The sequence below is a fragment of the Thunnus thynnus genome, chromosome 19 (assembly GCF_963924715.1).
Source record: "Thunnus thynnus chromosome 19, fThuThy2.1, whole genome shotgun sequence".
Lineage (NCBI taxonomy): Eukaryota > Metazoa > Chordata > Actinopteri > Scombriformes > Scombridae > Thunnus > Thunnus thynnus.
Genome location: NC_089535.1, coordinates 14143042 through 14167010, shown reverse-complemented (window position 1 = coordinate 14167010; position 23969 = coordinate 14143042). Strand labels below are relative to the sequence as shown.

The window sequence follows — 23969 nt, the reverse complement described above, 5'->3', positions numbered from 1 at the left end:
ACATACGTAAGGTTTTCTTTTATTTTCTCTCTATTTCCACCGAACAGCCGGCCAACCAAAGGCGGGCCCTCTCGCCCTGAGAGCCCCCTGCCACCATTCGACTCTTAGAAGAACCCCCCCCCCTCCGCCACTCCCTCTTTTTTCCTATTTCCATAACTACAACCTCTTCCAAAACTCACCCCACACCAGCACTATGAAACAGACTGCTGCCCCATCCATCTGTCACTCACTCAGCTCACTTTCGCTCCGCATGAGGGAGGAGAGGGCTTGAGCCAAATAGTTGGGTGGGGGGGGGGCGGGGAGAAAGGATCGCCTGCAGACTCCTCACCCTTATATCTCTGGACAGACAGAGGCTGCTACTCTTCATCCTGCCTTTCCCTCCTCCTCCTCCTCCTCCTCTTTCTCCCTCCTGCAATAGGACAGACGGAGCAATTATCTGAGAGGCTTTCTTGATTTTTTTTTTTGCCTGCCTAACAATTGTTCACCTGACTGTAATCACTAATCACAACCACCTCTCAAAAAACACTGTTGTCTGTGCTTCCACAGAACCTATGCAACAAAGAAAGTGGTTTCCCAATCTTTTTTTATCTTTTTTTTTTTTTTTTTACCAAAAGAGGCGCCTCCCATGGCACTTTTCCTCCTCTCCTTATCACTGAAATGTTCTCATTTATGAAACTGCGTAACCTTATCAAGGCGGGATTTAAATAGAAAGTGCAATATATAGGATGTCCTACAGCTGTCTACATGTCACACAATAGTCAAGAGTAGATTTTTTAAAATGAGAGGAAGGGAACCCGTAGCCTGGGTCGCACCCCGACGGCGCCTTATGCATCCTTTTTATTCAGAGGGAATGAGGTCCCTTATGGGAAAGGTTTTGAATATTTTGAGTGTTTCTAAGTCATCAAAATTCTTGATATACTGACAGGAAAACATGCATAATTTTATCCTGGTTGATGATCTGCCATTTCTTATCTGTTTTTTTTTTTTCCCCTCCCCTCTTTTTTTTTCTTTCTTCCCTCTCTCAGTGGTCACGGGGGTGAGTGAGAACATGAAAACAGCCACAGTCTATGCATAAAAACTACCCCTCACATTGCAGTTTTGAGAGTCTGTGAACCCACCTCTTCTGTCAGTGTGGCGTGTTGTATTTTGAAACCCCCCCCACACAAAACAACCCACCAGCCACAAAAAACACCCATCATCTCTGTACCTCAATTGATGTCATTCTATCCACTTAAAAAAAAAAAAGACAAAAAAAAACATCTGAAACACTTCAGTGACCCCCTCGTGCATCTTAGAACTCCACAGCCGCAAATCAAACACAACAAAGCATACTCTACTTATTATTGAACAGTAAATAGTTTATTATGGACATATCTTAATGTGTTATTATGTATATGTGTGGTGCATCTTATGGGACTCGTACTTCCACTTGTCTAGAGAATTTAGTCTGCAATGTATGAGATTTCTGACTATTTAAATTATTATGGATAAATGAGTATGTGTAAAAGGAAATATTTTAAAAACACACAAAAAATATATAACTCATATGGATATCGGCAGGTTGTTTGATACTTTAGCTCTTAGCAGAGAGAGGGTTTTTTGTTTTTCATGTCTCTCTCTCTGTGTGTGTATGTAGAAGAGCAGGGAGGGACAGTGTGAATGTTTGAACTCCTGCAGTAAACCCGGGTCCTGCATCTTGTTCAAACTGCTGTGGATGGAACGATGACTTTACCCTGCAGGACGTCTGTGCTTTGTCAACACATTAAAAACTGCAGCGTACTGAAAGGAGTTTCCTCTTTGTCTTCTTTTTCTCATTATGGCCGGTAAACATTAAGCACCGCAGCTACACTGGATCTGATCAGGGAGGAGAAGTGGGGCATTTCAATACAGCTTTTTGCAAGGATCAGTAATTAGAGTCATATGTTTATAATCACAAATACAGTACAAAGTATGATTATGTTCATGGTTAGAGAAAGTGTTTAATTTACCTTTAAATAACTGTATTAAAAACTCTTAAAAGTATGTCTACTCTTTTAATTTCAAAAGTTTAACTGCTGGACTCAAGATGTCTCCGTCTTTGCTGAAACTGGACCATGATTGGTTCCCAAACCAGTTGTGATGTCACTAAATCATGCTTGTACACCTTAAACTCAGATTTAAGATGCACACAGAGGAACTTTTCCTCCTTCAGCAGATGAATGTGAAAACAGCCTTCAAGTGTCAAACTCTGTACATACATCATTGTGCACGTTGAAGCTCAAACATCCAAGTGAAGGAACAATAAGGAGGGATGGAGGGAGTCTTTAATAAATAATGCAAGTGTTCCTGACAGAACTACAAAGGAACTAAGAAGCCTATTGTGACTGCATGGTGAGTCTGGAGCAAGTAAGGTAATGACAATAATACATTCTCAATACAGAGTATACGCTTTTCTTGGAAATGTCCTGCTGTTGATTTGAACCTGTGGCCCTTGGAGGATGAGTCATTTGATCTACACAAGAGGTGATAATGTTTGTTTAAAATGTTGTAGAATACCTGAAAAGGTGAATCGATAGTAAGACAATTTATCTATTAGTTAATGGACAGAAAATGAAATGGCAATAATTATGATAATTATGATCATTTAAGTAATTTTTTAGGCAAAAGTTCACTGGTTCCAGCTTCTCAAATTCATATATTTACTGGTTTTCTTCTATGACTGAATATAAATTGAATTTCTTAAGGTTTTCTTAACAGTTGGTCGAACAAAACAAGGAGCTTGAATAAGTCCATTTAGGAAATTCTGATGGGTATTTTCTTATATTTTAAATGAAACAATTGAGAAATTAATCAGCAGATGAATCAACAATAAAATGATTGTTAGTCTCAGCCCTAAATAAGTTCAACTGTACGAAAAATCCAAGTGTCCAAAAGAACTCAAAACATTTAAGTATGTGGTTAATTTCTTCGTTTCAGGTGTTTCTCCAGCATAAATATGAGTTTGAAATCCAAACCTGACAAAAGAAAGAGAAAAAGCTCAAAAATTTAGAGGCCAAATGTGAGATGATCTCTTAAAAGTTTGGTATTTATTTGTGATTATGATTGCAATTTTCTGTTTTCACTGAGAAGTTTTTGACATTTTCCAGTATGAAAAGTACATAATAACATTAATGATGACTTAATTATGTTCAGCTGCTTCAGTTTCAGGGTCTCGGGCAGAACATTTTGAAGTATCAAAATCATAAAGAAATACAGACACGATGCGTTTAACTTGCTCAATCAGTTTTATTCAGTAGAAGGGGAGAAAATATTACTCGAGAAAAAAAAAAATCAAAAAGCTCCTGTCAGAAGCAGCCCTCGAACAAATCAGTTCTCTGAATGATTCTTCATTTCCATCCACCAGTCACTTCTATTTTACATTAAAACTGATTAGTTGAGATACTAACTTATTCCAAATAAATAGAATATTTTCATTTTTTTTTTTTTAGTCAATCTTTGTATTAAACCACAGCCAGTCAGTAACCGCCGACGCCCCGTCTCTGTACTAACAGACACACGATCCACACTGCCAGCAAACACGGCAGAGCAGCTTTTTCCCCCACACACCAGGCATAATGAATATACAATATGTTACACAGTTACAGTATGTACACCACCTGTTTTACAGTAAAGACAATAAATGCTTTCTCATTGCTATTTGTTTCAATCACACATTACATATTTAACAGTGAATTATTAGAAAGTGTGGGAAATCATTTTATCATGTTTTTTTTATTTATTTTATTTTACAAGCCCCAAAATGACACAAAAGGGTTTTTTATCTTTTTATTATATATTCACCTCTTGGTCGGACCACTCCCAGAATCAAAAACAACAAAAAAAAAGAAAATTTGTGGCATGTTTCAAAGAAACTTAAAAAGTGACAGAATGCTAAGAAGCGAGGAATTTTAAAATCAAGAATGATGGAGTAAATTTATTCAAAAACTACCTGTTACTGCAGTGCTGCAGTTTTGTGTAGACACAGCGCAGTTTACTTCACCTGTAAACAACACCAAATACATATGGCCTCCACATACCTTACACCTTCATCACCTTTTGATTTTCTATTACAGGCTTAAAACAACAGAATTTGCACTAATGCTTTCTGTCTTGTTGCTTTTTCGCGATAAATATCATGTGTACAATTGAATAATTTAACTAAATGTGTCTTCTACCTCAAAATAAACATAACAGACAGGATCTCAAAATTCATCTGAATTAAGAGGGTAAAATACCTCCAAAAGTAGCCCATGGGATATTTGTATGACTGGTAAGTGAGACTCCGATGTCTTTACATTGTCAAATCATGGAGAGACTCTCACATAAACAGAGGCCTCTGCCGAGATTTGGTGTGAAATGGAAAAACTGAGCAGTGACAGTGTAGCTCCTGGTTATTGGTTATAGAGGGAAAGAGCTCTAAACTCCAATCTATTTGTGAACTCGAGCATCTCTCTCCTAAAGCTGTAGATGTACCCACGTGCTGTTATCCAATAAGAGGGACACAACAATTTTGACTGGTTTCGTTCTGTAGTTTTGGGAAGAGAGGTGTTCATTTTCTCAAATTTTGATTGGTCCCATGGAATAACATGACTTCTACAACTGAGCGATCTCATTCGTTTCACTTTCTTCTGATATTTACACAGCTCGTCCATCCTCCGAGTGCAACACTGCACACACACGCGCGCGCACGCACACACACACACACACACACACATCAAAACACTTTCAATTAAATTCATTTGCTTCACAAGGGACCCTCAGCTTAACAGCACGGCTTCATAGGATCCCCCTCGTTTCCTCCAAAGAAGCTAGAGGCTCTGTGGTAGAAACACTGTCCGAGCAGCCCGAGAGGACAGAGCTGAAGCTTTGTACAGTTTTAGTGCAATCGTACTTATATAATCTGATAGAACTCTACAAAAAAAGTACAACGGATGCAACTTCGGCTGAAGAGGGAACAGTTTGGGCTACGCACACACACCACATACACACCCGCCGGTCCAGTTATAAAGGATGTGCAGTAATTCATCTTTGATATGTAGAGCTAAACGTAACAGAAAAGAACTTGTTAATAGCGTCCGATCATTTAGAAACTTAAAGACCCCATGAAACCCGAAGTTGGAGTTCAGTTAAAGACGAGTGTTGCAAAAATATTTTAGGGATGCCAGTTATGATCGCAGATAAAAGAGATCTTAACACAACCTGCACTGCCTTTAATCTCTTAAAGTCACCGCACTTTAATATCTAACATGCTAACGGCAAAGATAAATGAGGAAAACTTGCAGAAACAATGAGGAAATCACCCAAAGCGCTTTAAAAGAATAAATGTCATTCATCTTAATTACACTTTGAAAAAGATGCCCTTCTCCAAAAATAATGCCGTAATAACTTCGACTAAAAGTAGTTTTTTTTTTCTCCATGGGGTCTTTAAATAGCATCTATCCCCTCTATAAGTCAGAAACCACCGTTCCATAATGGTGGTGACTTGTTTCAGTCTAACAGGATGTCTGACAAACACAAACGCTTCACATATATTAACATTTTGGACTGTACACACACATAGGACTTATTTTCAGTGTTGAGAGGAAAAAAAACACAAAATAGAGAGAGAAGGTAGTTTTAGGAACAGTACCATCTGCAACACCTGCTTCCGTCTTCCTGAACCTATTCATGCAACTGGCGAGCTCTTGACTTCGAAACGGAACAGCGCCCGCAGTTTAAAAAAAAAGAAGCTTTTTACGTGCACGAAGTTCCTTTATTGTCTCAACTCTAACTTACATCTCACTCTGCATTTCTTAGTTGGGGTCACCCAACCTCCTTTCCTCTCGCTGAACCCTTTCACTATCGTCAATTCTCCCCCACGTTACGCAGACATACAGGTCGATATTCGGGTTAGTACATTCAAACGTGATGCTCTTTTTTTTTTTGGCATGTGAACAGTGAATGGTGTAAAAACAAAGATTTGCACTAAAAATCAAGTTGCACATAAACAAGCTGCTAATTTTCAGACAGCTCTTTAAGTACTGTATGAGCGAGGGGACAAAATATATAATATATAGCCCCTGTATTGCACTTATGTGTAAGAGATGGGGGGGAAGATGGGGATTAAAAATTGCAGAAAGGGGAATAATCCGATTGTGTCTAGGAACACTGATTATCTCCTCTCTGGGAAGAGCATCAAAGACAAAAAAAACATAAAAAATAACAAAAAAGAAACTACTCTTTCTTTTTAACCATGCACACATTAGTGCCAGCACACAGGACATGGGAGGGAGGGGGGGGGGGGACATTTAAATGTAACTGAGTCAAAGAGTTTCTCTTATCTGTGACCAGTTTGTGGGGAGTCAAATATCTTGAGCAGTGTTTGTAAATATGATTCATAAGCAACACACATTGTAAACTGTGGTGTTTTAATTTTCCCCATACTTCAAGACATGCCCAAGATCTCTCTCTCTCTCACAAACACACATGCACACGAACACACACACACACACACACACGCACACACCAGCCTCTGTCGCACCCACGCCTCACACCACCAGGATCTTGACTTCGTCCTGTTCGTCGGGCCGGTAGAAGAAGGGGATGCAGGGGTTTTCCCCGAGGAAGGGGGGTGATCTCAGCGCTCCCTGGGGGTTCTGGATCTCCTGGAGCAGCTGCATGATCTGCTGGGCTGTGCCGTCCTCCTTGGGCCCCAGAGGCTTGGAGTCGCTCTGGCCTGACCCGGGTGAAAGCGTCTGGGGCGAAAGTGCTTCTGGGTCTGTGGTGGGCTCTGATAGAGGGATGACCTCCACGGCTTCTGCACGGGAGAGAGAGAGGAAGAGCAAGTACGGTGACATTACTGAAATAAAAGAGGACGTGTCTTAAAAGACTTTTATTCTTCAGAAAGCAGAAGCAGAATTTGTCCATTCATCTTCAGTAGCGTGTTGTTAATCAGGATGTATCTTACACTAGTTATTCTGACTCTAGCTGTGCTAATTAAGTTAAATGCTGTAGTCTGATGTTCATGTAGTCAATAAAACACTAATGGAAGATCTTGCAGGATTTGATACTCAATCTGTTAGGTACATACGGCTCAAGAGAGCAAACACTCACCCTCTTACCATCCTCCGGACACATATCGGTGTGTAACTGTTTTTAATGATCGATCATGTAGTGAGTACACATACTCCCGGTTATTCCTACCTGCTCCACTGACAGCATTCAGCTCCGCGTGTGTGTGCACGTGATACTCTGGGTGAGTGTGATCCTCCCCGACAGGAAGCAGGTCAGGGTTCACTGTGCCCGCACCGGCTACGGCTCCGGTGTAACGGTTGTACCAGTCGTTCCTCTCAGCCACCAACCTCATCACCAGATCCTGCAGCTCTGCCAGCTTCGCCTGATGGATGGAACAGCCGGGGCACAGACGGGAAAATGGTCATTTGGGAGGAAAACATTTTACTGTTGGAACTTCTATTGAACATGACAACTGTTGGTGACATGAAATCATTCTATCATGTGGGAAAGATGATTGTTTAGGATGTGTTGGTCAGTGCGTGAGTGCTTTCTAGGAACTTCAAATACTCAAATAAAATGCATCCATCTGAAAATAATAGTTCAGTTTTTTTTCTGATTGTCAACAGTGCAATCAGTGGTCCTAGAAAGTATCTAAACCGCACTTTGCACAATGTTTTGGAAGTTAACTTAATTACTGAAATCACACAGCGACAGTGAATTTCAAGTGCAGTCTGTCAGTTTACATCTGAGCTGTCAAAAATGAAGCCGGATCAGATTTAGGATCATCATGACAAAAGATTTTTGAGATGAAAAAGAGGAAATAAACAATGTGACATCTGTCAGGATCGATCATCCCTTTAGTCTCTAATGAATCTGAATGAATGTTGGTAACAGCAAAACCACAGAAACATCTAATGCAACTACATTACATTTATATTTTGATTAAAACAGTTTCTCTGCAGTACCTTCATCTCCTCCTTGTCTTGAGCCAACATGCTGATGTACTGCTCCTTCTCCTGGTGTTTCTGCTTCATTATGGCCCGCTGACTCTGGTACAGAGCAATATACTCTCCTGGAAAGACATACAGAGAAGTTGATGTATGATAATTAAGTGTTTTTCTAATTTAGACTAATTTAGAAACCAATTCATATACACAACAAAAATATCCCACTGTCACACCTATAGTGTCGGTCTCTCCAGACAGCTGGATACAACGATGCTCCAGCTCCTCCACCCGCTCCTTCAGGTCAGCTTTCTCTTGCATGAGGGAGGTGAAACGCTGCTGAAGCTTCTCCATGGCAGCCTGTAGGGCCTGATGAACTTCAACTGGTACTCCTCCTTCTGGGGAAAGAGAAGGAGGTTTACATGATGCACCCCACATACATCATCTATATAATACAAGATTAGAATCATCATCATCATCATCGCAGGCTTAAAAGTATTCATAAGAACTTGCACATGAACCAAAAAAATGTAGTTTTTCCCCTCACCTGAATGCTCGTGGCTGTGTTCACAGTGACTATGTTGGCCCTGAGTGTGATCGTGATCATGATCGTGATCATGCTCGTGATCGTGCTCGTGATGATGGTCGTGAACAGGATTGTGGCTGTGCTGTTGGGGCTCGAGGCGGAGTGCCACAGCAGCCTGGTGCCGGGCTGCCATGTGGAGCCTGTGCTCCTCCTCCAGTTGCCTCCTGGCCTCGTCCCTCTCTGCCTCCAACTGAGCCAAAGCTCCACGGATAAACTCCTCCTGTAGAGGGGGCAGAGAGTGGTGGTGAGGATGGTGGGAGGGAGTAGATGAACAGGTTCAAATTAGGGTAATGCCAAACCTTCGTGTAAACTCATCTCACAAATTAGTTTCAAATATTTACCGCTGACTGTCACATCATTGCAAACAAAAATAATTAATTCATACTGTAATACTTGCACTGGAACTTGCACAAACACAAAGCAAAGCAAAGGAAAAGAAAGCATATTTGCATTATTAGTTTTTGAAGAAACACATTTATCACCCTCCTCACCATTTCTTTCTGGCTCTCAAAGTCTTCTGGGATAACTATGGAGGAGGACTGCTTTGGGCTCTCTTGCAGGGACTGGCTTTCCACTCCATCTCCTGGACGACATAATGACAAATTAAAATGAATAATAAACTTCATAATAAATTTCTACACACATTGTTTCCAATTTCTTAAGTCAGTGGTCCCAAGGTGATAGCTGACAGCTGATATTATTTCCTTGCCTGCAGCTGGTGCACGACAGCACGTGTACATCTGCAGGTCTAAGCTGCCTTCATTGCCTGTAGGTGGCACTAGTTAGACTGAAACTGCAGGTCTGAGCCTGCTGTTGCTGCAGCTCCGCTATTAGAGCTGTCAGGCGCTTTGCATCAATGACACGGCGTCCTTGTTTCTTGTGAAAGACTACAGTTTTCTAGGACTTTGTTTCATATCTTTCAAAGGACACAATGTGAAAAAAGAAAGCCGTTATGCTGCTGAGTGCCTGTGAAGGGAACTTCTTTGGCAATGAATTTCAAAAAGGAGGTCACAGAAAGATATACAACACGAAGACGCTTTGACAAGACAGTTAATTAACATTGGGGCAAAAATTACCAACATAACAGCGCTACAGAAATGTTACCTTGGTCTCTGAGTGGTGTGGCAAGAGCTGAGCTGCTGATCAGCTCCTTCACCTCAGACTTCAGCTGCTCGTTGTCTCTGACTAACTGCTCCAAATGGTCCTGTAGGGGGAGACAGAGAGTCATTCAAAACAAGTTAATTTAGACAGATCAAGGGACAGTGACAGTAGGTGAGGTTACACTGCACATTTTAAAAGATTAACCTACTTCTGCTCACTTTTGCATAATATTAGTATGTAATGACTTCAAACCCTTCAAATCAGTCTGTACATATTCTATTAGTCTGTAAGTGGATGTTTACTGCACTCAATTAAAATACCACAGGACTGGTTACTTATTTTTTACGCATCACTAACGGTCATGTGGTCTTATTCCTGAAATACACACCTGCGCTTGTTTGAGCTGATTGTGACTGATCTCCAGCTGCACGCGGCCCTGGCTTTCATCGTGCTGCAGCCGGTCCATGAGCTGGCTCTGCTGCAAATACTGATGATGGAGCTGTTCCCTTTCTGAGGCCAGAGCCTGGTAGCCGGCACAGTACTGCTGCAGGTGGGCCACTACCTGGTCCCTCTGCTCCATCAGACCTTGAGTCTCCGTACATTTCAGCTCCAGCTGGAGGCAAGAGAGCAAAGAGGGAAATTAATACCAAGAGGATGCGGAAAACAACTGTTTTAAAGAGCTCTATACATTTTTCTACATGATAGTATCATTTACAGCTTATTGTATTCTATTATGGCTATGCATAGAAATTAATAAAAAATACATATGATTGCACATATATATTTTGAGACAGCATAGTGAGGACAGCAAAAGTGAAAAACTGATAGATAGCAGCAACATGAAAACGTTTGACGTGAAGCAATAAATTTTGTATGGAATGGAGAGCGATGCACGAGAGACCATACCTGCTCCTTGAAGTTGTGCAGTTCTTCTTGAAGTTCACCCATCCTGCGAGCCAGCTCCTTTTTCACATGTTGCTCTGACTGAATGGCAGTGGTCAGCTCCATGTTCTCATTAGTCTGTGCGAATGAAGGAGTAAGAGGAATTTTGGCTTAAAGGCAGCAGTCTCCCACCCTCTGAGGTAATACTTGGTAATAAATGTACTTAACTTGTGAGCACTCAAATTTTAGTCACAGAGGCATTAATCAAATCTTAATGCAATCACCAAAAATACATGAAAAGACATGAAGATATAAAAAATCCAAAACGAAAAAAAACACAAAATTAATTTAGGGAAGGACACCGAGCAGGGTGCATGAAAAAGAAAAGAAGTTGTTTCTGCAAGGACGGAAACAAAAGAAACGTGAAGTAATAAATAACAGCACTTGCAAAATGTGTCATTAAAAAAAAAAAAAGGACAGATGGACAGTGAGATTTTCAGCCTCACCAGTTTGACAAAACCGTTCTGTAGCTCAGCCAGCTGGTCCTTCAGTGTACGGTTCTGGGTGAGAGCACGGCTAATAGTGGCCTTGTCTGACTGAACATCCTCCAACATCCGGCGGCGGTCCTCTTCCTCCTGGGCTTGGATCTCCACCTGCCGCTCCAGTTCCCCCAGACGCGCCTCCTGCTCCGCGCACAGGCGACTCAGCTGCTCGTTATCTCGCAGCTAGAGGAAATATTACACAGGCTGATTATAGAAATTTCAATTGGTGTCCTGTATAATCTTTTAAAAATGAAGACATTTGTGATTACGTTACAGCAGGATTGTTCGAGCGTGTGTCGGTGTGATACTAACCTGTGCCTGGTACTGTGCAGTAAGAGCGTCTTTCTCCTGTTGCAGAGTGTTGAGTGCCTCCTGCAGAGCCACCTCACTCTCTGATGGCCCTGAGGACTGAGCCTCTGCATCACCCTGAGCCTCTTTCTCCTGGGACAATAACGCTGGAAGAGAAGAAGACAGATGAAAGTTACCAAATTTGATAATCTTGCTAGAGAGAAAGAAGAGAGTATGGTAGCTGTGTTGCTCGTATGTGCCCGGTATTTGGAAAGTTCATACAGTATACCAAAGCTTTGATGCTGAGATGAAAGAGATGATGCTGAACTTTTTAAACTCCTATGTGAATATTTATTGATTTATAGCCTTTAATAGAGAAATGTTTCAGCACTAATTACTAGTTGAACACTAGTAAACAAACTGTTTACACTATCAAAGGCTGCAAATGTATCAGTGGCTTTTTTTTCTTCTGAAGTTTAATTTGAGAAGCACCTTAATCCAGGGAATACTGCTGGATGATGCCCATTTTTTTTAAAGGTGTTCTTCATATCAAGGAAGAAAAAAGTAGTGAGAAAGATGAAGAAGCACTAGAGAAAGACAGCGTGCACCTCTTACCTGCAGCATTTTTTAGCTCTGCGATGCTGGCCTCCAGTTCTTGGACTCGGTTGATGTTTCTGTCTCTCTCCTCTGCGACCAATGACACCTACAAGACAGACATTGACACACATCAATTACTAATTTGTTTGACGCCAAAATAGAATAAAAACAACAACAAGGAACATACAAGTTTTCATTTTCAAAGCTGTAATCAACCGTTTACCTGTGTTAGCAGCTGTTCTGTTTTGTCCTTCCATACACGGCCCTCCTCCTGGATCTGCTCTGCATAGCAATCCCTCTCCGTCTTTAGCTGGGCAATCGACTCCAACAGCTACAGCATCACAAACATAAAGGGAACAGTGGTATTAGCATGTTAGCTTCGTTGCAAGGATTTAATTCAGAAGCCTGCTGTTACCAAAAGGAAGACTTTCTGGTTATAAAAGATTAAGAGGCAGGTTTAAAATAATTTAAAAAATGAATATCAAAGTCTAATATCACAGAGTGTAGGGGACACCAGCAAATAATAAAATAACTGTAAGCCAAAGGTCCTCGTATACAGACCTGGTGATTATGTGTCTCCAGCTGCTGCTTCTCTTCCAGCAGTAACTGGACCTGCTGGTTGGCAGTGGTGGGATCTGACTGACTGGAGTACTGGACCAATACAGAGAAACACAACCATTAGAGAAATGGAGAAATGCAGGTAATACACACACAAAATTACATTACATTGACTACAGAGTTAGCCCACCACGTCCAATCACTGGTAAAAGAGTTTTGATGTGTATGAACTCACCTGTTGCAACATGAGGTCAGCCATCTCCAGCCTCTTGCGAAGGTCTTCCAGCTCCAGCCTCATCGCTCCGTTCTCCTGTACACTAAGCTTCAACTGCTCCGACAGCTCCGAGCTCTGCTGCTTCGACTCCTCGCTCACATTACTGCAGATACGACACATACGCAGAGACCGTTCATCATTTTTAACCTTCTAATAGGACTTGGGAGACCTGCTCATATCATCTGTTGCAAAGCGTATAATTTGATGGACTCTAACGACCATCATTAACGGCAAAGCGATTCTTAGTAAATTAGAACATCTGCTGTGGACATGTTATTGAAATACATTGCCTAGTGCACGCTAGAATAAAGTGACTTACTTTTGTCTAAACACCTCTAGCCTCAGGTTGTCTCTCTCCTTTTCAAGCTCTTTGTTGTGCTGGAGACAAAAAAGGGACAAATTTAATTAAAGAATCTAATAAAATATCTCAGAAATAAACGAAAGAACAGAAATGAAAAAGCTTGTATATGTGTTTTGTGTATGACTGTATGAAAGTAATTATCTCATCCGTTATATATATTACATCTTCTTACTAATATCTCAGTGAATTCTGTGTACGAGGGAGTCATGACTGCAATGCTTGTTACCTTCTCAAACTGTTTCTGCTGTGTCGAAACAGTGGAAAGAGTTCTCTCCAGCTCTGACACTCTCTGCTTTGTTGCCTGCAGACGGTTATTCAGTTCATCTGCCTCGACTAGACGCACACACACACACACACACACACACACACACACACACACACACACAGAGACACACGCAAACTGTTAACTAACTGCTGTAGGGGTGAGGACTTGCCAAGATGGAAGTTTTTCATTCATTCATGCGCCAGAAATTATAAAACACACCCACCGGTTTTCTGTCGTGCAGCCTGTTGTGTGTATTGTAGTGCTGTTTGTAGCTCTGATTTCTCCGATACCAGTATACCTATGGTCTGGATGTGAACCTTTGGAGAGAGCAGACAAACAGAGAGAGCCAGCTTTTAAAGCAACCAGATATTGTCAACTGATTTTACATCTAGTCTCTCATTTGATCACAACACAAACTAAATGCAACTCTTTACAGAACAATTATACTCAGTGTTTCAGCCTTGCTTTCTATCAATTTTATACCAGAGATACCAGAAGCTCTGACATTAAATATTCATGCATTACATGGTAGTACATTGAGGCCATCTACCTGTTTTTTTCCTGTCATGAAACTGCTTCAGAAAAGCTAAAATGCGTGTGTTTTGTGTGTTTTGGGGTATGAGCATTTACCTGTAATTGCTCCCGCATGGCTCCTTGCTCTTTTGAAAATCTCTGTTCAAATTCTTTTCGCTCCTGAAGGAATTAAAAATACGAAATTTCATGAATAACCAGGAAGGAAGTGAATATTCAGTAGACTGGAACAAAATGGAGATGAACACGGAAGACCAGCTGACAGAGAGGGAAAAAAACAAAAAACTGTTTACCTTTTGTAGTTGATCTGTGAGCTCCTGAGTTTGCTGTGCCTGCCAGACCAACAGGATATAAATTTAAGTCAGGGAAAGGTCAACATTTCTTTTGTCACTCCAGTAGTGTTACACAATTCTACCCTAGCCTGATAAAACATAACCAAACCTCTGGTAAAAAAGACCACATGTGCATGCCAGACAGGAAAGGACAGGACAGGGACAGCAACAGGGACAGCGCAAAGTAGTGAAATAATTAGCCCATTCTGTTGGTTTACTATATCATATTAAGATTTTGTTTTTAGGCTTTGAGTTTATTGCAGTACAGTATACTTATACACCTTATACAACAGTTGTTTATGCTGCTTTATACTTTGTAGAAATACATTTTTAGTCATCCTAAGTGAAAGATACATAAATAACATGAAAACCATGCATGACTTCCTCAAGTGTGTGATGACATGCTGAATGCGTACAGTACGTGCACTGGTGTGGTAATTGTGGGATGGCTGGAGAGGGGTAACTCCAATCACACTGACGTGCACACACAAGTACACACACACACACACATACATAAACAGCTTCTTACCAGCTGGTCTAGCTTGGTATTGAGCTGAGAGTTTGTTAGGTTGGTGGACTCCAGGGCGGCAGCCAGCTCCTGGTTCCGACTCTATTACGTGCAAACATGCATCCGGAAAAGGGAAAAAAATCAAATCAAATAAAAAACATAAGAAGAGAGGGATAAAGTGTAGTGGTAAAAGACAAAGACACATGAGAGGAGGGGGAAAAAAATCAAATGTGAATCATTAACATGGAGACAAACGATAGCATCTTAAGTAGTGCAAAAATGTGCTTTCAATAGTGAGACGTAAAGCAAATAATTAAAACATGTGATGATTGTTTAACTTGATTAATGGAGCCAGCTGAAAGATAGATGGGTCTTCATAATGATCTAGTATCATTTGCAAAATGTGGACGGGTACCACATGACCTCAGTTTCTCCAGACTGTCACATGAAGTCCCTGCCCAGTGCTGAGGGTTTCCAAGTTGCATTTAATGTGCTGATCTAAGAGTCATCCCATGGTGCGGTCATTAAAATAATATTACACAGTGCAAAGGGACACAACAGCGTGTTTCTGCACCTCTCCTACAGGCTTCACAAGACAGATCACTTAACACAGTAATATACAGGATGATACTCATTTATAAACTGCCATAATTCTTTTTGAGTTTTGTTACATTGTGATATTTAATCTTATTAATCTCATTTATCTTTTTCAGACATCCACGCTTCCATTCATTCAAATACTGTATCAATCACCCACCAAACCAGCCAGACATTCATTTCTCCTACAAATTTTAATACATTCTGAGACATAACTATTAATTATGATACATTTTAAAAACACCTCAATGTCGTATCACATTATGATAGGTTTAGGCTTTGGGCTCACTTGTGGGGGGGGGGAGTAAATGTGGTGTTCTTTGTGTGGTTAATTAAATAACACAAAACCAAAAGGTCACCCTCACACAAAGAGTCACAGTGAGTTTTGGGTAGATTACATTGGCAGTGCTGAAAACATGAGGCTTACTATTTCAGACAGCACAGTATCCTATGACAAATAATAAAGTGCTGCCAGAGAAAAGCAACTCTGAGTTCAACTTTATATGTCAGCGTTACGTGATAAAATACTTCCATGCTGAGAAGTCGTCCTAGTATACTGCGGAGAAATGTGCCTCAGATTGTGCCTGCCGCTCTACTGTAAATCACATGGTATGGACAGACTAATGTATGACTTGACTGACTTCTAACTTTGGTTTCAAAAATGTCATAAACAAGTCTTCAGTTGCCAGATTATTAGAGTATTAGATTACCATCTTACCTCCAGTTCTCCCTCACTGACAGAAGGTGCACTGTCCCCGTTCACATACGCTGTGGATGACTGAAATGACACAGGCACACGCACGTTAATGCACTCCCAACACACAAAATGATTCAACTTTATATACACACCCACTGAAATTTACTGGATGGGCAATTTGTTTAGTGAGCGGTGGTAACACTTGTGTTTCATCAAAATGTGGGTCAACAATACCGTAACATTTTCTTTAGATTAACACAAACCAGTCTGCTGTTATATTTACATATGAGCTGCTATCAGATCAGTGAGATACTGATCTTTACTCATCACTGCATTTTAACTGTGTCTCAAACATGACAAAAACCTCACTTCCTGTTTGGCTACTGAGTGCAAAATTAGAACCAAGTCTTGAGTAGATGTAGTATCACTCATAAGTTGGGAAATACCTTCCCGTTCACATCAAAGAGAAAGTGTGTCCAAACTTTTGACTGGTACTGTCTATCAAACTGGTCTGTTGCACAAGTTGATGTTGTCAAGTATGCTTGAGGCCATTGGGAACAACTGGCAAATCTGAAAATGCTTTCAGTGCATTCCTGCCAAGAATAGATGCAACACACCCTCGTTGAGATTGCACATCTGTGGCCGTGTGTTATTGTTAAAAGTCTAACACCTTATGACAAAGAAACGCTTGTGTGTGGGAGAGAAAGATGGGATGACATTGATGGTTGCAACATCTTACCTCGGAGACCAGGCCGTTCAGTTGCTGTGAGAGCTGTCGCAGGCTCTCTGTGGAAGACAGTGGTCTGCGGGATAACACGCATGTAAATACACATGGACGGACATAAACAGGTTGGTCATTATTACGACTGCAATCTGTGCAATGAATCTTCAACAATCAAATCTAAGCTGTATTAGAGCTAAATTTTGGCATATGTATGTATATTATCTTTGGGTAGTGTATGATTTCATATAAATACATGGGGTCTGAGCGGCAGTGAGTAATAAGGTAACCCACCTATTTTCCTCTGTTAAACTCTCATCGCCATTGGTGTCAGGGTAGTCCTGCAGACAAAACGACAGATCGAAAGAGGAAGAGAGTCACAGTTAGAGATAGATAGATAGAAAAGGAAGACAGAAAATACAGTGAACACATTTTATAAAAGGGAATTTGCATGACGACAGAGCACATTTATTGCCATAAACCAAAAAAAAAAAAAAAAAATCAGGGATGTGCTGAATCTATATTCATCACATATATATTAGTACAAATGCAGCAACTGGAGATCGACTTATATGACTTATATAATCTTAGACGCTGACACAGGAGTGAGCATGACAGACACAAGCGAGAGAAAAACACACCTGCAGGTCAGTGTTGTGACTGACAGATGCAGAGTTAGTAGCAGTATTAGAGCTAGCGGGATTAGACACAGGTGAGCCGCGACCAGGCTCCCCCTTTGGGTCCTCCTGTAGCTGGGCAACTGAAGACCCCATGGCCTTCATGTCAGCGAAGGTCTGAGGCGACACATACACACAAAAAAATGCACACGCTGGTTTAATGCCAAGAAAAAGAGCAGTTATGATGAAAGAGCAAAAGAAAGACCGCAATGTTTCAAAAGTTACATGTGTTTACATGCAGTGAAATAACCTGGTTCCTGTACTGACTTGGTTTAAGGTTATAGTTTGACATTTAAATGTCCACGTGAATGTATGATAGCTCACAGGTTAAGAGGACACAGGAATGTAATAAGAACATGGAGGGGCTTTGTTTGCGTTTATTTTTGTGTTAAACAGCTTACACGGTGCTTTAATGCAAGCTGTTACTTGTGGTGATAGCTGTAGCAAGAAAGCTATTTTGCTGTTGCTGCCCCAATTTTTTCACATTTTGCAGAATGAAAGCGCTGAAAAACTCACACTATGCCATCTAAATGCCAACAGTAATTTGAATTACTGACAAATAACCCCTCTCAGTTACTTGAGTTATACTTACTCTGACTTTGACCTTAATGCGAGCGATAATCTGCAATAACGCTCTTAAGAGTGCGTGTAAATAACACACTAAAAACAACACAAAAGTAGCGATGACGATATAGCTGAGAAGCAAAACACACACATAATGTTTCTTGTTTTTCCAGATGCATGCCTGCATGATGCACCCTGGTGCAGATATCACAGCCATGCAACTACTGAGACTCATGCCACCCACTGTGCAACACTGGTATGAAGTCAGAGAAACAACTGCACGATCCACTTTTCTCAACCATTAATGCACTCTCTTGACATGGCTTTAAAAAAGCACAGCGCCAATGCAAGAATTTTAACTCAAATTTGTCCCATGCTTTTTTGGTCTATGTAACAGAAAGAATAAGTGCACTTGGTGTACGAGGGAGGTAAGAATTGGTACAATATTAAATACCACATGAGGCGCATGAGGCTATTTACAGCGGCAGGATGCAGAGACAGAGAGGAAGACAGAACTTCAAAAAAAAAAAACAAACAAGCAGAGAAGAAACAAAGAAAGGAAAGCGAGAGAGACAGAAGCTCACCTGACTGTTGCCATATGGAGGTAGGACTACTCCATTGCTTTGGCTAAATGCTTTCAGAATACTGTCAAACTACAGGAAAGAAGAATCAAGAGTGGAGTGGTAAAAGAGGTGCGGATGGGGAGAGAACAATTCAGAAAGTCACACGAGAATACAGACAAACAAGCACAGAGAAGTAGCTCCTACAAGAAATCTAAGAGGGAAGAAGTCTAGAAGTGAGGAGGGTGTGGAACGAGGAAACACTGAGGCTAGTATGCACGTTCCGAGAGGTTGGGTAAATATTGGCTGCATCCGAATAAAAAAATGTCTCATTTAAACATTTACATTTGAATATGAGCTCAAGACCAGTGCTGCACTTTGCTCTACAGTCAGCCCTACAAACTAACACACTAAACTTGTTCACATTCCCTCTTGCTTCGATAATCTGCACCAACTCAGTAATTATTTCTCTATTTATCAACAGTATCCTCTGCCTTAAACTCTAAAGAAACTAAAAATCATTAGAGGTTACCTCGATTAGAGGTAAATCAAGTGAAAACTGGAATCTTAAAAACATTAATTATCTTCATGAGTGGCCATTTTTCTAAAATGTCTCCTCTGCTCTGACCCCTAAGCTGAATTACTGTTGTCAGCATCACACTCAGATTTCTCAGATGTCTCATCCTGCTTCACACTACATGAATATACCCCAGTCTTGCTCCGCTAAAATAAATCATGTTTGGGGGGGGGGAGAAAAAAAAAAATTGCATCAGAACAAACAGCCAGACTCAGCAGCAAACTCACGAGCTCTGATGAGCCCGAATTCCAATCAGGCTTAGAAAACTACTGACCGACATGGTCTGTGGAAAACTGACCTGAATGTCAGCCCATGTGTGTGTGTGAAAGCTGTGTGCAGGAGTCACGTGCTTCACTGTGTGTCCTCACTGACACTCTCAATTTGCTTATAGGAGCTTTAAAAACCTCACACAGAAGGAGATAGTGCTCGATATTTAAATGTAATAGCGGTGATGAGCAGCGAGTTAGTAGCGAGTATCAATGGGCTCAAACAGACATGCGACTGTTATTGGTTGACATTTTTTTCTTTCACACACCACCTCAACCTCAGTTTTTAACCCTACGCGAGTATGATTTCTCATTCAAACACATCTAAATGATAATTTTGGCATTGTTGTAATGATAATTGTTAATTATTATTATTAATCAGGTATGGATCAATCCATGTACATGTCCCTTAAATCAGAGGGGCACACAGTATAAAACAAGAAACTATTAATAGAGAGAATGGAGAGAGGACTGCCTCTCATGATGGCAACATTTCAAAAGCCAATCATTCATGTCTGTGTTTTTATGATTACAAATATGTAGTTCCCTAAAAATAAGTTGATACACGTTATAGTAGCTGATGTGATACAAAGCAATATGTAAAACTGACGGCCAGCTGATAAAGATAAGCATTTCTCAAATGCACATTATCATAACACATTTATTACAGCTGACAAAAATCTAGCGACTTAACAGGTATGAATCCATAGCTTCTACTTTACCATGCACGTGTGTGCTGGAAATTCTTAGCATATTTAATTAAATAACTTCTGCTACGTAATTACAACCTGGCCATGACCTCTGTTATGGTCAGGGGCCAAAACTATCTCTGTCTCCTGTCCAACGTCCCATTCTTGGATAAACACTTCTTTCATCCTGTCACCTGGCCAGCAGATAGATGTTAACGCTGCCTCTGTGTGTGTGTTTGATGAGAAGGAGGAAAGCATTTGCGAACTTGATAGTAATTCATGTGTATCATGTCACAACCGGTGAAATATTTTGAGATCAAGGGCTAAGCAGGCCACTACAAGCACCTGGATGTCTGTTATCAGGTATATACTGTGCACCGGCCCGCAAACACTATGAAACAGTTGTTAAGTGTTGCAGGCTGTGTGTGCATAACATGTACACAAAGAATAAACTTTTGTCTGCCTATAGTAAGCATCCAATATAACAGTGAGTTTCTAATGCTACAACACTGTTTTTTTTTTAAAACAAATATGTTTTGGAAACTTTCATTGATTTTGCAGGGTCACACTGGGTTTGAGTAACCAGGAGTAGCAAGGATACAGACAGACTGTTAATTGTGCAACAAGGCAGAATGACAGGCAGACAAATAAATGGAAAGAGTCGGAGTGACTTACATTCATGACTGGAGAGTTTCTGTCTGTTGATTGTGCATCATGTTGGCTTAGTACCTTCACCTTCCTCTTCTTCTTGGCCCCTGCTCCTCCTCCACCACCACCACCACCTCCTCCTCCTCCACCCTTTTCTCCTCCTACACTAGTAGGGGAGCTCTTCTGCTGAAACTCCTTCAGCTGAGCGGCACATGAGAGAAGGAAAAAAGTAGATGTGTATTCAAGAGGGCAGCAAGCAATGGCTGACATCCAGAAAAATAAATCATCTGTTTCCTATTTCATAAAATAAAATAATCTCACGACTCCTTGCAGATCTAACAGCAGGCCTCTATATTTGTTCCCAACATTCAACCAACTAGTGACATCGCTCAGAGCAAGTCATCTCAAACCACTGGAGGGGGGCCTTTGACAGCTGTCGTGGGGGTCCAGAGGGAAGTCTGCGGGGAGACTACTGCCATTTTTATTGAAAAAAAATACTGGGGTTGAATCGCAGCGAAGTGTCAATTGTTATCACCACGACCACTCATCCACACAAGATTGGAGGGCAGAAAGAAATGCTGACGAGTCATTTCCTGAAGCTAACATTTCACAGCTGATAGGCCATCTCTCTGACTAGCCTAACACACACCTAGCTAAAGCACACAGCAGGACAGGGAAGAGGGGTGTCAGCTGTCAAAACAGTCCCCGTCATTCTATCCAGCTAACTATGCTACAATGTTTCCACATTGTTTATTTTAAAAGTCCTGTTTGTTAGCGATTTTCTAAGATTATTGAGCCATCCTGCAGACAAGACAAATGGCTGTGGCATCATTTACACCAATACATAGCTAACTATTCATTAGTTAGCCAGTTTGCTAACGTTAACTTGCCTTGGTTAGCACGTTAAGGGTTGCTAATATTCACATTTAACGTTATCTAGAAACACACATGAAACCGTCGGACAAACACAGTAAGTTAGGTTCATCACTTTGACTTAAGTAAGCGGCATGTGATGCTATAGATGCCTTTGAAGAACTAAAAATAGTATACATAATCTGGGAAAGTTAATGCTATCAGTCGAGGCCTAGAAGAAGCCCCGGTCTCTCCTGCGTATTGAAGCCTCGAGAGGAGCAACAGAGGCGGGACAAGCGACAGCGCAGAGGTCGGTCGACGTGTAACGTTATTGACAACACCCCTGCTCCGTAAATTAATTTATAAAAAAAAAACAACAATACAAAACACCGGCAGATTAACCCCCCAGAGACTAAAAAAGAAGCGGTGCTTTCACTGATATGTAGCCGGGTCAATTGTAAAATACTTTACCTTTTTCTTGGCTGCAGCGAGTTTTATTTGCCTGCTCTGGTCGGCCATCCTGCTGCTGCTCTGGTCAACCGACCGAACCACGTCATCAGTTCGGTGTCTGCCAGTGTCTCCGCCGGCAGAGGGCGCAGAGCTATGTATATATCAAAAATTAGTTGACACAAACCCTGCCTATTACATTTAAATAAGTAATATGTTTTTTAAAAAAATATGTAATTGTTATGAATATGGTATTCAGAGTGAACTGTAGGTGGGGAATACTGTAACCAATGTTTAAAACAAAATTTATTACATTGTGATATGATTTTGTTCTTTTTTTTCTCTTATGAATGAATTTATAATTTGTCTTGTTCAGCCTAACATGTCATGCTCAAGTGTGTATTCATATAAATATATAATATGTGTGTATTGTTGAGTCTTGTGCAGTTTCATATGTATTTTACTGTTAAGTTTTTTGTATTTTAAAAGTGCATCTAGGGACTGGCATTGCAAACTAGCTTAGGCCAGTGGCTCTCAAACTTTTTCATGTCAAGGACCCTTAAACTGACACAAATTAGACCATGGAACCCTATTTGATAAGATTTTGTCCCAGGGTCCCCCATCCGATAAGATTTTTGCTTTTAGATGTTTTATTACAAAATGTGTATGAAACCCATGACCAAAATCATGATTCATTCTGACATTGTGTTACTTATGGATGGAACTATAGTGAAAATAAATTATTCCCCTTTTAGCTGGGGACTCCCTGGAACCCCTCCAAGAGCCCCTGGGAGTCTCCACACCCCACTTTGAGAACCACTGGCTGTGTCATAAAGTCATACTTGTTCCCATACAAATAAACATTAAATAATAGGCTTGCTAAATTTTGGAACTAATAAAAACATACAGTTGATAAAGTACAGGTGGACCTTAATGGTGTATATTTAAAACTTATTAATGCTCTTTTCAGTTTGCTTGTTGTAATATGTGTATAAATGCAGATTAGTGAAGAAACATTTTGGCATTCTCACTTATGGTGTTTTTCTTGAATCAGTCTTACTTCTAAGGAAAAAGTGAAAATTAACAATGAAACTGTTGATATTTTCAATAGTTTGTAAGTATAAACCTGCAGGTATTGAAATAAAAGTAATCTCAGATCAATGAACATTCAATAAAGTGATATCTTTTAGCTCCATACATTCACACAGCCACAGTTACCAGTTTTTGATAAGGTATCTAACAGATATGGTTAATCAGAGAACCAGATTTTTTTCTTTGAAAAGCACATCTGCTCCCAGGATTTAACCAACACAAACATCCGTGCCAATTATGAGAGAAGAATCTATGCAAAATCTTTGTCTTTGTTCATGGAAACTATGTCAGAAAAGAGTTAGTCAGTTCTAGTAGTTACAACAAAGACCATGGAGAAGTCTTTGAGTTGGAGATTGCAGTCTCAATGTACAATGTAAAAACAAATACACACATACACACACACACACACACACACACACACACACACACACACACACACACACAAATACTGGTGATAGTAAAATATAAAAGACTGCAGACATTCAAACGAAAAGTAGGGATAAGGTTGATTGTAATATGTCTGTCTGTCACACTGTCTGGCTCTGATCTGTCTCACTTCCTCCAGCATTCAGCCAACAGTGTCACAGTCCCTCCTACTTTGGATGAAGGAATAATGAAAGAGAAAAAAAAGAAAGCAGCTTGATTACTATCCAACTACTTCATTGCAATGCCAGTTCAGGAAGTCAAAATACTGAACAAGAAATATACTTGAGCTGAATCAGTTTCTGAATTTCCAGATCGGCCATGATCCACTGCTCTCTCTGGACAGGGACGTGTTATCAGTCTCAAGTCTCATGTCTGA

General features: G+C 40.6%; 2 protein-coding genes across 7 annotated transcripts in view; one reads left to right on the top strand and one right to left on the bottom strand.

The window, feature by feature from the left end:
* The window catches only part of dnm1a (dynamin 1a), a 59753-nt gene extending 57968 nt beyond the window's left edge, over positions 1-1785 (top strand). The window contains exon 22 of one of the 2 annotated variants that reach the window (XM_067573670.1): positions 1026-1785. In XM_067573670.1, the coding sequence (XP_067429771.1) occupies positions 1026-1044 (19 nt within the window). In that variant the 3' untranslated portion in view covers positions 1045-1785. Of the gene's footprint in view, positions 1-47 lie in introns of both variants that reach the window. The other variant, XM_067573672.1, reaches the window with a different exon arrangement.
* A 1459-nt stretch (positions 1786-3244) lies between these two features.
* golga2 (golgin A2) lies at positions 3245-22195 on the bottom strand. 5 transcript variants are annotated; one of them, XM_067575350.1, is made up of 27 exons: positions 22100-22195; positions 20804-20977; positions 18621-18689; positions 17090-17136; positions 16814-16877; positions 16096-16155; positions 14802-14882; positions 14234-14272; positions 14040-14102; positions 13633-13726; positions 13371-13477; positions 13103-13161; positions 12745-12886; positions 12513-12602; positions 12175-12282; positions 11970-12057; positions 11379-11521; positions 11031-11249; positions 10549-10662; positions 10031-10255; positions 9646-9745; positions 9033-9124; positions 8503-8761; positions 8192-8353; positions 7977-8083; positions 7201-7393; positions 3245-6814 (listed from the first exon to the last, which is right to left on the bottom strand). In XM_067575350.1, the coding sequence occupies exons 1-27, from the start codon at positions 22145-22147 to the stop codon at positions 6546-6548; spliced, it is 3216 nt and encodes a 1071-aa protein (XP_067431451.1). In that variant the 5' UTR covers positions 22148-22195; the 3' UTR covers positions 3245-6545. The 5 variants fall into 5 exon arrangements, with proteins under 5 accessions (XP_067431451.1, XP_067431448.1, XP_067431449.1 ...); XM_067575347.1 differs by lacking the exon at positions 18621-18689 and adding an exon at positions 17437-17589; XM_067575348.1 differs by lacking the exon at positions 18621-18689 and adding an exon at positions 17437-17589 and having other exon boundaries at positions 8192-8350.
* Between the last annotated feature and the right edge of the window lie 1774 nt (positions 22196-23969).